The 14,843-nt window shown below is 33.7% G+C and overlaps 1 protein-coding gene across 1 annotated transcript in view; it reads left to right on the forward strand.

Annotated features, from left to right (window-relative positions):
• Positions 1-14,843, forward strand: part of FSTL5 (follistatin like 5) — a gene marked incomplete at its 3' end in the record, with an annotated part of 488,681 nt that overhangs the window by 327,458 nt on the left and 146,380 nt on the right. Inside the window, exon 4 of the mRNA XM_039244548.1 lies at positions 5,514-5,710. Coding sequence (XP_039100479.1) covers positions 5,514-5,710 — 197 coding nt within the window. The remainder of the gene's footprint in view (positions 1-5,513; positions 5,711-14,843) is intronic.

Here is a 14,843-nt window from a genome sequence, read left to right on the forward strand (position 1 = left end):
GAGAAGGACAGATACCATGATTGCACGTATAGGAGGATTAGGAGGAACTTAATGGAGGACCGTGGGGGAGAAGAAGGGGAAAAATAGTGGGGGAGAGGGAGGGAGGCAAACCATGAGAGACTCTTGAATGCCGAGAACAAACTGAGGGCTGATGGGGGTGGGGGGGAGGGGTAGGGAGGTGCTGGGCATGGAGGAGGGCACTTGTTGGGATGAGCACGGGTGTTATATGGAAACCAACTTGACAATAAACTATTTTTAAAAAAAAGATAAATGTACCCCCTTCATACACACCTTAACAACTCACAAATTAACTTAAATATAATAGTTTTCCATGTTGAATTTGATTCACATATACATACAAAGTCAATATACTAAAGTTTTGATATATTCCTTATGCTATAAATACAAAATATTTTTTCTAAAGATATGTGAGGAGCACCTGGGTGGCTCAGTTGGTTAAGCATCTGACTCTTGATTTTGGTCAGGTCATGATCTCATGGTTTGTGAGATCAAGCCTTGCATTTGGCTCTTCACTGACAATGCGGAACCTGCTTGGAATTCTCTCTCTTCCTCTCTCTGCCCCTTCCTCCCAACTCTCTCTCTCTCTCATTTCAAAAGTAAATGACAAAATAAACTTTGAAATAAATAAATAAAATGTGTGAAAGGATTTTATTAACAATTGTTGAATCATTTAAGGAAAAAAGAGTTCCAATATACATTCGAATGCATGATTAGAATTAACATTAAAATACAAACATTCAATTTTTATTCTTTGAATATCTAAGATTTTAGCTTATATTAGAATGAAATTAATCGAATTCTAACTATAAATGTCAAAAAGGAAAATAATATTCTTATATATTTAGATTTGAATATCTTTGTGTTGAAGGAATAGGTAGTTTTTATTGATGGATGGGGGAGGGATAAAAGTGTAATTTCAAAAAGATGAAAACAGTTTTTGGAAAGCATAACACTAAGGATAATTGATATAATCTATAATTTTTAGCACTTATCATGTCCTCAAACAGATGGATGTACTATAGGATATATAAAATGTAATTATCATTGGTTCCATACAGACTTGGAGAGGCATTGCCAGCTAACTACACAGGTGCAGCAATTTGAATGTCAGAGATTCTATATTCTTCCCAGCCCCTCAAGGCCAGATGGATTTTAACTCCCCTTTGAATGACTGAATCAAGAATCAAAACAGTCTCAGTGTCACTGCATTCATGGGACGTATGATGGTATATATACCAACAATAGGATCTCATTTGTCTTGTTCTCAGTGTCTAAACCAGGGACAGTAGAGGAGATCTCTCACTACTCTCCCAGAATAGGAGGCAAATCCAGGAAAATATTTCTTTCTCTTAGCTACACCAATCTAACACTGCTTGTTGATTAATCTTTGAGAAAGGCATCTTATCAAAACAGACAAACAAAAATTTCTTACCCCGATGCCTTATGTTATTCATGGATAAGTCCATGATTTCCAAATACCTATTAATTGATATTTATTTCTTAATATTTATACTGCTTCATTAATAATTCAAGTTATTTTCCTTTCACTAAAAATAGTAGTAAATATTTAATAATTCCAAATCTTCACTGTTTTTCCTCCTTAACCCATTATAATAAGAATTCTACTCCATTTAGAAGATATTTGCAAATGACATGTCTGATAAAGGGTTAGTATCCCAATTTTATAGGGAATTTATACAACCCAACACCCAAGAGTAAATAATCCAACTTAAAATGGAAAGAAGACATGAACAGACATTCTTCCAAAGAAGACACACAGATGGCCAACAGGCACATGAAAAGATGTTCAGCATCATTCATCATCAGGGAAATACAAATTGAAACAAGAATAAGATATGACCTCGTACCTGTCAGAATGGCTAACGGAAAAACACAAGAAACAACAAGTGTTGGTGAGAATTTGGAGAAAAAGAACCACTTATGCCTTGTTTGTGGGAATGCAAATTGGTGCATGCACTATGAAAAAGAGTATGGAGGTCCCTAAAAAAATTTAAAAACAGAACTACCCTATAATCTAGTAATCACTCTACTGGGTATTAACCTCAAAACTACAGAAAACGTTAATTAAAAGGGATACATGAACCTCTATGTCTGTTGCAGCATTATTTACAAAAGCCAAATTGCAGAAGCAGCTCAAGTGTCCATCAACAGAAAAATGGATAAAGAAAATGCGATATATAAATGTATATATATATTCAATGAATATGATTCAGCTATAAAAAAGAATGAATCTTGCCATTTGCAATGACATGGATATAGCTAGAGAGTATAATGCTAAGAGAAATAAGTCAGAGAAAGACATATTCCATGTGATTTCACTCATACGTGGAATTTAAGAAACAAAACAAAGAATAAAAAGAGAGGGAAACCAAGAAACACTCTTAATTCTCTTCTCTCTTAATAGAGAACAAACATAGGGTAACCAGAGGGGTGGTGAGTGGGGGGATCGGTGAAACAGGTGATGGAATTGTGGAGTGCACTTGTCATGACGAGCACTGGGTAAAGCATCAAAGTGTTGACTCACTATATAACACTGTATGTTACATATACTGAAATTGAAACAAAATAGAAAAATACCAATTCTAATGGGAAAGAGGCATATAATAAAAAAGGAGATTCCAGATTTTTAAACAAATGCTCCATTTATTTGCTAAAAATTTTCTTTAAAATAACCAGTTAGCTACAGTTTAAGGAATTCAATGGGCATGTTTTATTGTTTATCTTACTTTTACTCTGAAACATTTATCATCTCATTAGACCCTCTGTCTTGAGAAGTTCTTTTCCTTTTACCTTCCTCTTTAGTACTTATTTTCCTACTACTTCTCAGATAGACCATTTTCTTTTTCTGAGTTCTGAGTTCTTTTTTCTCTATTATGATATCTGTCTTTACTTTATAAATAATCCTTGGGCAAATTTACTGAGCCCCATGTATAAGTTGATCTCAAAACTCAGTTCTGAAGATAAGAGAAGCAAAGAATAAAGGATAAAAGGGATATTGCTTGTATAGAAAAATCACTCTGCTCCCTTCTAGCTCGTAACTTTGAACAAGGTATTTAGATTCTTTATCTATAAAATGGTGATAGTTGTATTGTCTTTCTTCTGGGATTATTGTGAGATTTAACTAACTTAATATGTATAAACTTCCCAATACATAAAAAATCGGCATGACATGTAATTTATTGTTAACAGCAGATGTTCCTATTTATTGCTAAAAAAATCTATGACAGAAATTTTATTAAATCTATAAATTCCACAAAGTTTTACATAAGTGCAAAACTACTTCTCGTGTATTTCCATAGACTGTAAATGCCTTAATGACCATGCTTTTTTTATTCTTTGGACTGCCAGCAACCACCTAAATTTCAAAGAAATTTACAAGTTGAGAAATGAAAGTATTACTAGGAGCATGATGATGATCACATTACTCAATTTGATCAAAAATTAGAGTGTAACAACTCAAACTGTATCCTTGTTCCTCAAATTTTAAATGTTAGTTAATTGGTGTTCAGTATTTAAGCCCTGATTCCCATTGTCTCTCACCAACATTCTGGTCTCCACATTGTCTATGGCCCGAGATCAGCTCCCCCAAACTCCACCCTACTCAGTAGCAAAGGAAATATAGACCCAAGGTCAAATACAGAAATCCTGGGGAGGGCTATTGGGATGGTCTATTATCCTTTTTCTCATTCTTTTATCACACATTTCTCTCTTCCTGTTGCATACACACACACAGAATCACAGGCACACATATTTGAAGGCTTCTTTTGTGCCACTTTCATGGACACCAAAATTGCTACCTATCCCTCTGAATTTGATTACTTCTCTCTTCTGTCAGTGATTTCTTAGCTATTATGAAAACACTTTTAGTATTATTTTTTATTGAGAATGGAATAATGCAAAATTGACTTAATCTGCAGCACAAAGTTTACATTTTGTTGTAAAAAAAGAAGTTCTTGACAGCATTGCTAAACACTAAAATTGATGAAAAACAGTCGTTATTTCACTGACTTTAAAAACATAAGACAGTCTCTCATCTCTCTAGAAGAGATTGTTTTCCAACTTGTCTTGAAAGAGAATGAGACTTTAAATCCTGTTTTTCAACTCCATACTTCTCAGACATATATTTAAAAATCTTTAGAAATCTTTTAAAATTGTAGATTCTGTTAAAGCCTAATTGTCAACGTTGACAGCAATTATAAAGTTTGTATATTCTCTAAAAGTACATTGTAAAAATTATCGGCCAATATAATACCTACTCTTTTCATTTACGAATTACATAAGGCACTGTATTTTCTATAATATATATATCACATTTGCTATTAGTAGTATACACTACTTTTCAATGTACAATTTAAAGACATTATCACAGGGGCCAGTGTAAGAAAATTTCTTTGTAAGAGAATTATGTGAAGATATTAGAGCAATTGCAGTTATTTTTGAAGACATTAAGCTAAGCAATTATTTTCACTAACTCTGATGTTGCCAGTATTGTCCTCCTTATTTTATAAGAAATACTGAAGATCTGTGGTGCATTGGTAGTGCAATGAGCTTATACTTCATTTATGGAGATGAAATTTGCAAAGTTAAAACTTGGAGATACAAAATACAAATATATATCATGTTATACACTGTGCTCTAAAAGGAGAGATAAACGAATATCAGAAAAAATAAGTAAAGTCTTTTGGAAGAATACAAGTATGAACTTAGTATAATTGGGAATAGGATTTTTAAAATGTAAACACACACATACAAACATCTTCAAAACAAATTCAAATGTAAAAAGCATACTTCCAGTTAAAAATATGCTACCCTAGTTTGAAAATAGATATCTATGAGTTCAAGTGCAAAATCCAACACAATCTAACCCTTCGCCTGGGGCAAGTTATTTCATCTCCCTGTACTTCATGTTCAAACTGTTGAAACTATCTATATAGGAATGTACAGTGAGGATTAAAACTAAGATAATGGGGTCACCTGGGTAGCTCAGTTCATTAAGCATCTGACTTCCGCTCCGGTCATTATCTCATAGTTCCTGGATTCTAGCCCCTTCTTGGGCTCTTCAATCTCTGTGGTGACAGACCAGAGCCTGCTTCAGATTCTGTCTCCTCTCTCTGCATTTCCTCTACTCGCTCTCTCTCTCTCAAAAAAAATTTAAGTAGACCTTTAAAGAAACATAAAAAAACTAAGACAATGTATTTAAACAATTGGAGCTATCATGTTTTTCTCTGCCCCCATAGAACCAATTGCTTTAGCATAGAGAAAACACACAGTAAATGTTTTAATTAGATTTGATGTAAATGAAAATAGCTTATTATTTTAACCGTGTACAAGTTGTAAAGTATGCAAAGTAGGAGGATAAAATTATGTACCAACTGTAGTATTTATAAGATATCAGCTTCTTAACATTAATACAATAAATGCTTCCTTTTCAATAATATTGCCTTGAAAATAACTTACTTCTTTTGTTACAGGAAATAACTGCAAGGCCACTGAATACAGCAAGATGAAAAGCATGCTTTTAGATTTACAAAATCAAAAATATATTACACAAGAAAATGAAAACCCTAACGGTGATGACCTATCTTGGAAGAAGTTGTTGGTGGATCAAATGTTTAAATATTTTGATGCCGACAGTAACAGACTTGTAGATATTAATGAACTAACTCAGGTATGATTAATGATCAAATTAACAAGTTTATATAAAAATGGCATGTACAGTTTATTTATATCTGTGTGGATTTATTCTATATTAATAAAATATGCATTTAATCTGTATTATGTGAGAGTGTGGACAAAACATATTTTTAAGAGTAAAATTCAACTACTGTTAAATAATCAAGATTTGATTCAATGGAGTCAATTTTAAAGATATAATTGGCTTTATTAAACAATTCATGAATTGGACAGCATCCCAACTAGTAAATAGAGAGGCATTTGGGAAACTGTACAAAATGGAAAGTTTTTGCAAGAGAGTGAGTGAAAATTATTAGCAAAAGAGAAGGATTTTTCCATTCAAGTCTGCTTTCCCTTAGCTGGAAAAGCAAGGGCTATTATAATGTAGATTACCTTATAACCTTTTGGGGGAAGGAAAAGGACCAGTGGCAGACCCATTGGTGTTGACTGAAAAATTTGTGACTGACTTGTAAGGACTACATATCTTGGGGAGGTTGAACTGCAGATTATGAATTAAACCCCAGTTTGACGATTTGGCCTAGGAAATTCCATTTTAGGGCTGTTTGGTTGGTTGGTTGGTTGGTTGGTTGGTTGGTTGGTTTTTGGGTTTTGGTGTTGTTTTTCTTCTAACACTACTCCAACAGCAGTATTATTTTCAAATAACACTTATATGATGTTCTAGAGTTCAAAAAGAAGATAATTACTTTTGATAGGTTTTGTACCTTAAATACCTTAGGGAATCATCAGTTCTTTTACAAAATTTGTAAGATATCTTCAGATATATTCTGAAGCTTTTATAATGTTTAATTTTCTATCAGTCAGTAAAAACTTGTGTATCCACTATTCAAGGGAACTATTCTATAACATGATATAAATACATCATTTAAGAAGGTATTAAATCTCTGACATATTTTATTTTTTGAATTATCAAATATCAATTAGGATATAGTTAATCTAGGTCTAATTTTAAATCCACATTATTAAATTTCACCATTTGAAAATTGTACCAAATGCAAGAAAGAAAAAGAAACTTGCAAGTAAAGAGACTATTTGAATAAACAACAGATATTTACCTGAGCCATTTTGGAAAAAAAAAATAGAAATAGTTTTATGTGTGTCATGAAGACAGACAGAACAGTTTGAAGGAAATTATAATTCCCAGATCTAAGAAACTAAACTAGTTGTAGATAGTATAGAAATGTGATATAAGAGACATAAAGTTTCTCCAAAAATGTATATAAGTTTTAGGGAGTAATGGAGAAAAGAAGCCAATCTCCTTAAAGGGTAACCAATCTAGGAAAATGGTGATAGCACTGAAGAATTTTTTGACTTTGTAATTGTCCTCAAAGGGTGTATTAAGGTGGATTTTGCTACAGTGCTTAGCAGTTAATATAGTTGAAAAAATCCAAAAGTTTATCTCCATAACACCATGCCATTCATCTCTTATGGTTAATTTTATGGTTTATTTAAAGAATCTGACATTGTGGAATATTGGTTTGATTATGCAAGGATTTCTAGGCTTTGGAATAGCGTAACTTAGTTTCAAGACTTTATATCAAAGTGCCTTTGTAAGTAAATTAATTACAGTTCTTGCCATTCTAGTTAATTAAAATATATATCATTTTCATTATCTTCTTTAATTCAGCCTGCATTTATTGAGTAGTTACTAAATCCAGACATTGGGATTTAAAGAATTGAACTCTGGAATTTTAGAGTAAAGTTAGAAAACTTTTAATTAAGATACCTATGTTATCATTTACTTCATGATTTAGTTTTCAAGAATGAAACTCTTTAGAATTTTATATTTATAGTAATGATAAGAAATGTCATAGTTAATTAAAATCAATTTATAATTCAGGCTATCACCTTGATCTATGTGGCCCTGATATATTGGAATATATTGTGTTTTTGCTTCTGCTTCTATTATGTATTATATATCATTATATATTTTTACATACATTTGTTAGTTTTTATGAACATATCTGCACCATTGTAATCATTGGTTGAGTACAAAACATAATCTGACCAAATTCAGTTATTATCACAGTACCTACATCTAAATCCAAATGGAAAATTGCTACTCACTAGAAAATGGCAGTGACAGCAACTTATACCTATTTCAAGTCTCTGCTACAGTCAAGTTAGTATTCGTTTCCTAGGGCAGCCATAACAAAATAACAGAAAGTCAGTGGCTATATCAACCTGCCCCTCAGTTCTAGGAGCTCAAAGTCTAAAACCAAGGAGTTGACTAATCCATGCACATTTTAAGTAACTGTAGGAGGATCTTTGCTTGTCTTTTTCAGCTTCTGGTAGTGCTAGGCATTCTTTGGGATTCCTTGGTTTGGAGATAACATCATTCTGCCTCAGGGTGCCTGGATGTCTCAATTAGTTAAGCATCCCACTCTTGATTTCTACTCAGGTCATGATCCCATGGTTCATGAGATCCCACTGTCAACATAGAGCCTCCTTGGGATTCTCAATCTCTCTCTCTCTCTCTGCATCTTCCCCACTCATGCTCTCTCTCTCTCTCTCAAAATTAATAAATAAAATGTAAAATAATCATTCTGCCTCTACAGTCACATAGCACACTCTGTGTGCCTGTCTCACAAGCCCATGCCTTTTCTGAAAAGACACCAGTCATATTGGATTAAGGGACCACTCTACTCCAATATGACCTCATTTTCATTTATCTTATTACATCTTCAACAATCCTATTTCTAAAAAAAAATGTTATCTTCTGAGGTACACAGGATCAGGTCTTTAAAATATCTTTTGAGAAGGTACAACTCAACCCATAATGAAGTTCATCTGCTACAAAATTTAGTTGTGATTTCTCTTTTACCTTCTATTTGGACTCACTTTATGTCTGAAAAGTCCCCTTCCAACTCATCTGAAAGTTATCTTCAGAAACCCATTTCTATCTTGGCCACCCATGAGGTACATGCAAGGAAAGATCTGGGAGGTTTACCAGCTTCCTTCTGAATACATCCCATAGTACAGAAGTCATGCCCACCTACTATGTTGTGAAAATATCAGTATCTCATCTGTCAGTAATCAACTATGAAAAACAAAACAAACAGAAATTAAACAACAACAAGAACAACAACAGAAGGTTATAACCAGCACTCTTGAAAAGATATAATAAACACCTAGAGGTGTATGGCACAAATACCGTTTTTGACTTGTGTATTTTTAGATTACAGGTACTTTTTAAGAACGGTTTGCCAAGTATTATAACCAATAATATATATGGTTTTATTAATAAATGCAGAAACATATATCATCATGGTATTTTCAAATAATTTAACTTAAAGAGTAAAAGGGGAAAAGATCTTAATGGTCATTGTTAATAATTTACAAGGTGTTATTAGCAGAAATGCAAGATACTGTCAGTGACAAGTAAAAATTAAATAATATAATTTGGCTTTGAGGTTTTATAATTGCAACATGAAGGCTGGCTACACACATTCTATTTTTATTTCACATAATGAATATATGCTCTAGAGTTGTTTGGATTTTTTTTCCAGATTTTCACATAAATTAGAACACAGAAGCCTTTCTAGTTGAGAGGAAAAAATGCATTAAAAAGTAATAGTTAAAAGAGAAGGATCTTTAGTATCACAGCTAACAACATGTCAGAGCAAGAAAATATCTGCTAAAATGAACTGTCTGGTTATAGAAATAAATCACATCCAATCCATCTCTTTACCACTCTAGCTTAACATAAACATCTGTAACTCTACATTTAGTCTTTCAGTTTGGGGGTACTTTTTGTATGTTGAAAATATCCAACTATGAAATACAACTTGATAACAAAGTGAAATTTTGGACTTTTCAAAAGAATTTTTTATGAGGTTGATAAAATGTATGGTAGTGCACTAGTAGATTTCTCATCGGCAGCTGAGGATCTAGAAGAAATCAACAAAGATTGAGATAGTATATGCATTTCAGAAGATCAAAAGAGAAATGGAAAGGAGTGAGTGGCTCCAAAGTGATGAAGTCCTAGTATGTTTTTTTCAAAATAATCTTTTTTTTTTAATGATCAAAGTGTAACGGTTATGGTTAAGAACTTTGATTATAGATGTTGGATTCAAATTGCACCTCTATTACTTATGACCTGTTAGCCTTTGCCAAGTTATTTAAAGTTTCTGTGACTCAGGTTTATATATATATATATAAAGGTTTATATATATATATATATAAAGGCAATGATAGTAGTACCTACTGCATAAATTTGATAACACACATACACACACACACACACACCATTTAGAATGTGTCAGCTTCTTAGGAGCATGACTAGCACATAGAAAATGACAGTGTGTTAGTTATAACTGTGGTTTCAAATCTAACTTCTATGTCAATACAATGGATAATAATGGAAACCAAGGGGACACACATACTTTAGTAACTAAATAAGCAATTGAATAATATTTACATTATGTTCATTCTTTGCAACTTTCTAATACTTCTTTGATGGTGAGTGATAACAATTTAAATACCATTAGTTTACAGCCATTATAACTCAGAAATGTATAGATGCATTATTAAACATACAAAAGTTTTATTACCAACTTTTAGGGGTACCTGGGTGGCTCAGTTGGTTAAGCGTCCGACTTCAGCTCAGGTCATGATCTCACGGTTCGTGGGTTCGAGCCCCACATTGGGCTCTGTGCTGACAGCTACCTCAGTGCCTGGAGCCTGCTTCACATTCTGTGTCTCCCTCTCTCTCTCTGACCCTCCCCTGCTCATGCTGTCTCTCTCTCTCTCTCTCTCAGAAATAAATAAAACATTCAAAAATTAATATCAACTTTTACAATAAAAACAAATAGTTCTTGCAATAGAAGAGTAGTTTTGGTTATGTCAAGAATTTAGAAAAAATAAATGATAACATGCTTTTATTTTGCCCATCGCATTTGAAGTACTTGCATATTTATCTCATACAGCTGGCATGAATTGTTAAATCTTGAATACCAGATTATAGTAACTGAATAATCATAATATTAGTAATAATGGTAATGATCATTAGCTGTAATCCAGATGTCTGTTGTCCCCTTTGTACTTCTATTTGAGCTCCGCTATGTATATGTGTATGTTTACATCACAAATTACACAAATCCAAATTGAAATTCAGTTTAGATCCAGCATTTTGTACACTTTTCCTTTCCTTGTACTCTGTCCATGGTGTGCTTTTCATTACCTGTACCAAAGACACAGTGCCCAAGTCTATCTCTCAAACTCAGTTTTCCCTGAGACTCCAAATTCTTTATCATGCAAAGCAATACGTTCTATTTTAGATTCTCCCTCTAAATTTGTATGACCAAATATATCACATTCCACATATGCCAACATCTATCTTAGTTAAAAAACTAATGACAAGTTATAGAATATTACACCAACATTAAAAACCAGTACCTATTCTACTCTTCCCTCAGGGAGAAATATATCATCAGTTCTTGAAACAAGAAGAAATCCCTAACCTCCATCTTCCACCCTATTTTTTACACCCTCAGAACGCATTTAAGTTCCATCTCTTTCTTTCTTTCCTCAAATGCATTGTCCACTTGTACCCCTTGGGTGAGGATTTCTGTTTCCCTAAATGACAGGAAGATGAATGGTATGGAAGAAAAGTGGGCTATCTATCAAACTTGGGTTTTTTATTAGGAACAAAAGAGATTATTATTGTCTCCTCTCCCATGTGTCTTAATTACTGTATGACAAAGATAATATTTCAATCACATTTAAATTTTTTTTTCATTCTTGTCTTTAAATGTGTATCTTCTCTTTATTGAAAACAGGTAAATAGGAACTTACTTTCTTCTAGTGGTTTAAGTCTTTTCTCAAATCTATGCTATAGTGCCCGGATCCCATTCATAATGAGGTTGTAGAACTGAGTGGTATCTGCTGGTAACCAGTCCTGTGTACTAAGTGCAAAACCAAATGTTCTGCCTTTTCCTGAGGAACATTCTGATAAGGTGTGGCCCTCGCTTGTTTGGTGTTTTATCTTAGCTCCACTCCTCACATCTAAGAAAATTTCTGAGGTTCATCTCTATTACTAGATCTCTCTCACCTGCTTCTCTTAAATTATCTTCCCCCAAAGGGAAAATTCACTGCTCTCTTTGGATGTGTGGTGAAATTTGAGCTTTACTAATGCCTGGTTCAATGAAAATTGTTCTTCTAACAATATGTTCCAATTGGCTTATCAAACCCCAATGTAGGACTCAGAATAATAGCTTTCTGAAAAAGCTTCAGAAAACAAAACAAAACAAAAATTTCAAGGGATGATCACAAACCTGTTATCGCCTCTAAGTGTTACACATATGGACTAGTGTAGTCAGGTACTCAGCTTCAAAGTGACATGTTTGTGGTTTTAAAAACATATATTATTTCTAAAACAACAGACATGAATGTGTAATGCTTGAAATCAATATTTCAGGATGAAGGGACCTAAGGTATGAGTATGTTCCTTCTGTATTCTGGCATGTAGGAAAATGTCACTGGAAGTGTGAAGGTTTATGATCATTTGTTGTCAAAAGGAGCTCAGAACTCTTCTGGGTGGTTTATTTATGTGTATATAGAAACCACTGGAATATTAAAAGAGTTAAGGTAGGCAGAAATATGGGTGTGTGTGGGTGGCCCAGTTGAGCGTTAAATTTTGACTCAGATTATGATCTTGTGGTCTGTGAATTGGAGTCCCACCTCGGCTCTGTGCTGACAGCTCAGAGTCTAAACCTTGTTTCAGATTCTGTGTCTCCCTCTCTTTCTGCCCCTGTTCCACTTGTGCTCCGTCTCTCTCTGTCTCTTTCAAAAATAAGCATTAAAAAAAAAAAAAAGGTGGGCATAAATACTGTGAATCAGCAGTTAAATTTATTTGTGAAATATGGGGAGAGAGTAGGAGAGAACTATGTAGCTGAATGGCCTGAGATCCAAAGTAGGTTCTGTCTCTTTATTAAACTATCATCGATTGGTCTATCTGTATCTCTCTCTCTCTCTCTCTCTCTCTCTCTATCTATCTATCTATACCTGTCTATCTATCATCTATCTATCTATCTGCCATCTCTCTCATCTTTGTTATCTATGTAATGAAGACTTAGTTTGAGAGGAGGAAATAATCCAGAAGTGCCAGTAAGGAACCATGTACTTACTGACCATCTTCCTTGCAAAGGTAGAATGGATAAAAGAAAAAAATTGGTTTTCAATTGTTAAAATTATTAGACAAGTGATTTTCTTTAGGGGCAGCCAGAAGTTCTTAAAGTTAGTGAGGGTAGAATACATGCTTTTATAAGAAATAGAAAGTGAAGAGTTTTTTGATCACAGAGCAGGATTTCCAGAGGTCATTATGACCAGTTTGAGTTAGAAAGAAATAGAGATTGAGTCAGAGAAGAAAATGTGCAGAGTAGTATGGAGAAACTTAGATTTCATAGGGCCACAGAGGTAAACCAGGATATGAAACACAAAGGAATTTGTCTAGATTGCCCCTTAGAGGAGAATGGACAACTCTGTTTTGCACTGTGGTCTAATATGTTTGATCGTTAGAGTAAGGTGTGGGTATACATAGGCAGACTTCACCTGGAGGAATGGCACCTTTGAATTGTTAGCAATGTTAAAAGATAGATATTCTGAAACATATTAAATTTTTAAGGGTTTATTTTTGTATTTATTTTTGAGACACACACACATATATATACATATATATGTATGTGTACATATATGTATGTGTATATATACGTATATATACACATATACACACACACACATATATGTATATATATATATATATATATATATATAGAGAGAGAGAGAGAGAGAGAGAGAGAGAGAGGAGAGGGAGAGACCGAAGAGGGAGAATTCCAGGCAGGCTCCATGTTGTCAGCACAGACTGGGTCGCTGGTTTCCAGCTGACCAACTGTGAGATCATGGCCTGAACCTAATTCAAGAGTCAGTGGGTTAACTCAGTGAATCACCCAGGTGCCCCCATTTTGAGAGTTTATTTGAGCAAAAATTGATTTCATTCCGGCAGTGCCAACCAGAAGTGGTTAGAAGCACTCTGCTGAGGGGAGGTAGGGGAAGACTTTTATAGAGAAAAGAGAGAGCAAAGTAAGGGTATCATTGATTGCCTGTAGCTTAACACATCCTTGTCTATTTGTGATTGGTTGTCAGTTTGAAGCGTTGAGGCATTTACAGGCTTAGATTTTGGGCTGGTTGTTTATATAGGCACCAGGACATTAGAGCCAACTCTGTCTAATGGCTTCCTTGTTTACAGCAGCAAGCATTGGGTTCTTAAAGTGAAATAATGCTAAGAGCTTCGAAAATCTACTTCTTTGGCCTTTCCCTGTTTCGTAAAATAACCATCCATAGAATTTAAGTAAGCAAAATTGTTCCCTTGTGATTCTGAGTTTAAATAAGCAGCTGTATTGAGTATATTGATTTAGCTCTTTCTTCATTTAGATTCTGTCATCTTAATAAGCTGATTCACATTAGGCATGCATATTAGAATGAAATATTTCCCTAATGTGCACACATGACAACTCTTTATTAAAATAATAAAAAGAGCTACTTGTTCACAGGATTTAGATTATTACGTTATACATATTTGACTTAAAAAGCTATTTGCTCAATGACTACCATATGTGAATACATTTACGAAATTAAATAAAAAGCAAGAATAAGTAAGACTAGATATTTTTAAGCTATCAGGATGGACATAGTGATGATGTTTTGTACCTTTGTACATATCAATTTTCTTTAAAAAGTATTAGAGCTATTACATGGGGAATGGACAGCTAATCTTTATTTTGAGTTGATAAAGCCTATTATAATATTAAAGGTTTTTTAAGAAGTTCTGGTGTCTAGGCAACATATTTATTTACTATAAGATTGGTAAGAATTGTTTTGTCTAATAGATAAAAAGCTATTTTAGTGGGAACAAACTAAATATAAACAAAAAAGCACTTGTATGGCTGGAAAAGGAAGATAACTGAGAACTTCCAGGGAATGCCTTGGTAGTTAATCCTATTTAATATTTAAAACCCCATCAACTTTCTGGTATACAAAATAAGGCAGCAGAAACCAGGTCTTTTACTTGGAATGGTAGTAGCAAGGCCAATAGGTAGATGTTAGTAGTACTG

Source organism: Hyaena hyaena, unplaced genomic scaffold, assembly GCF_003009895.1.
Source record: "Hyaena hyaena isolate Hyena2069 unplaced genomic scaffold, ASM300989v1 scaffold_244, whole genome shotgun sequence".
Classification (NCBI taxonomy): domain Eukaryota; kingdom Metazoa; phylum Chordata; class Mammalia; order Carnivora; family Hyaenidae; genus Hyaena; species Hyaena hyaena.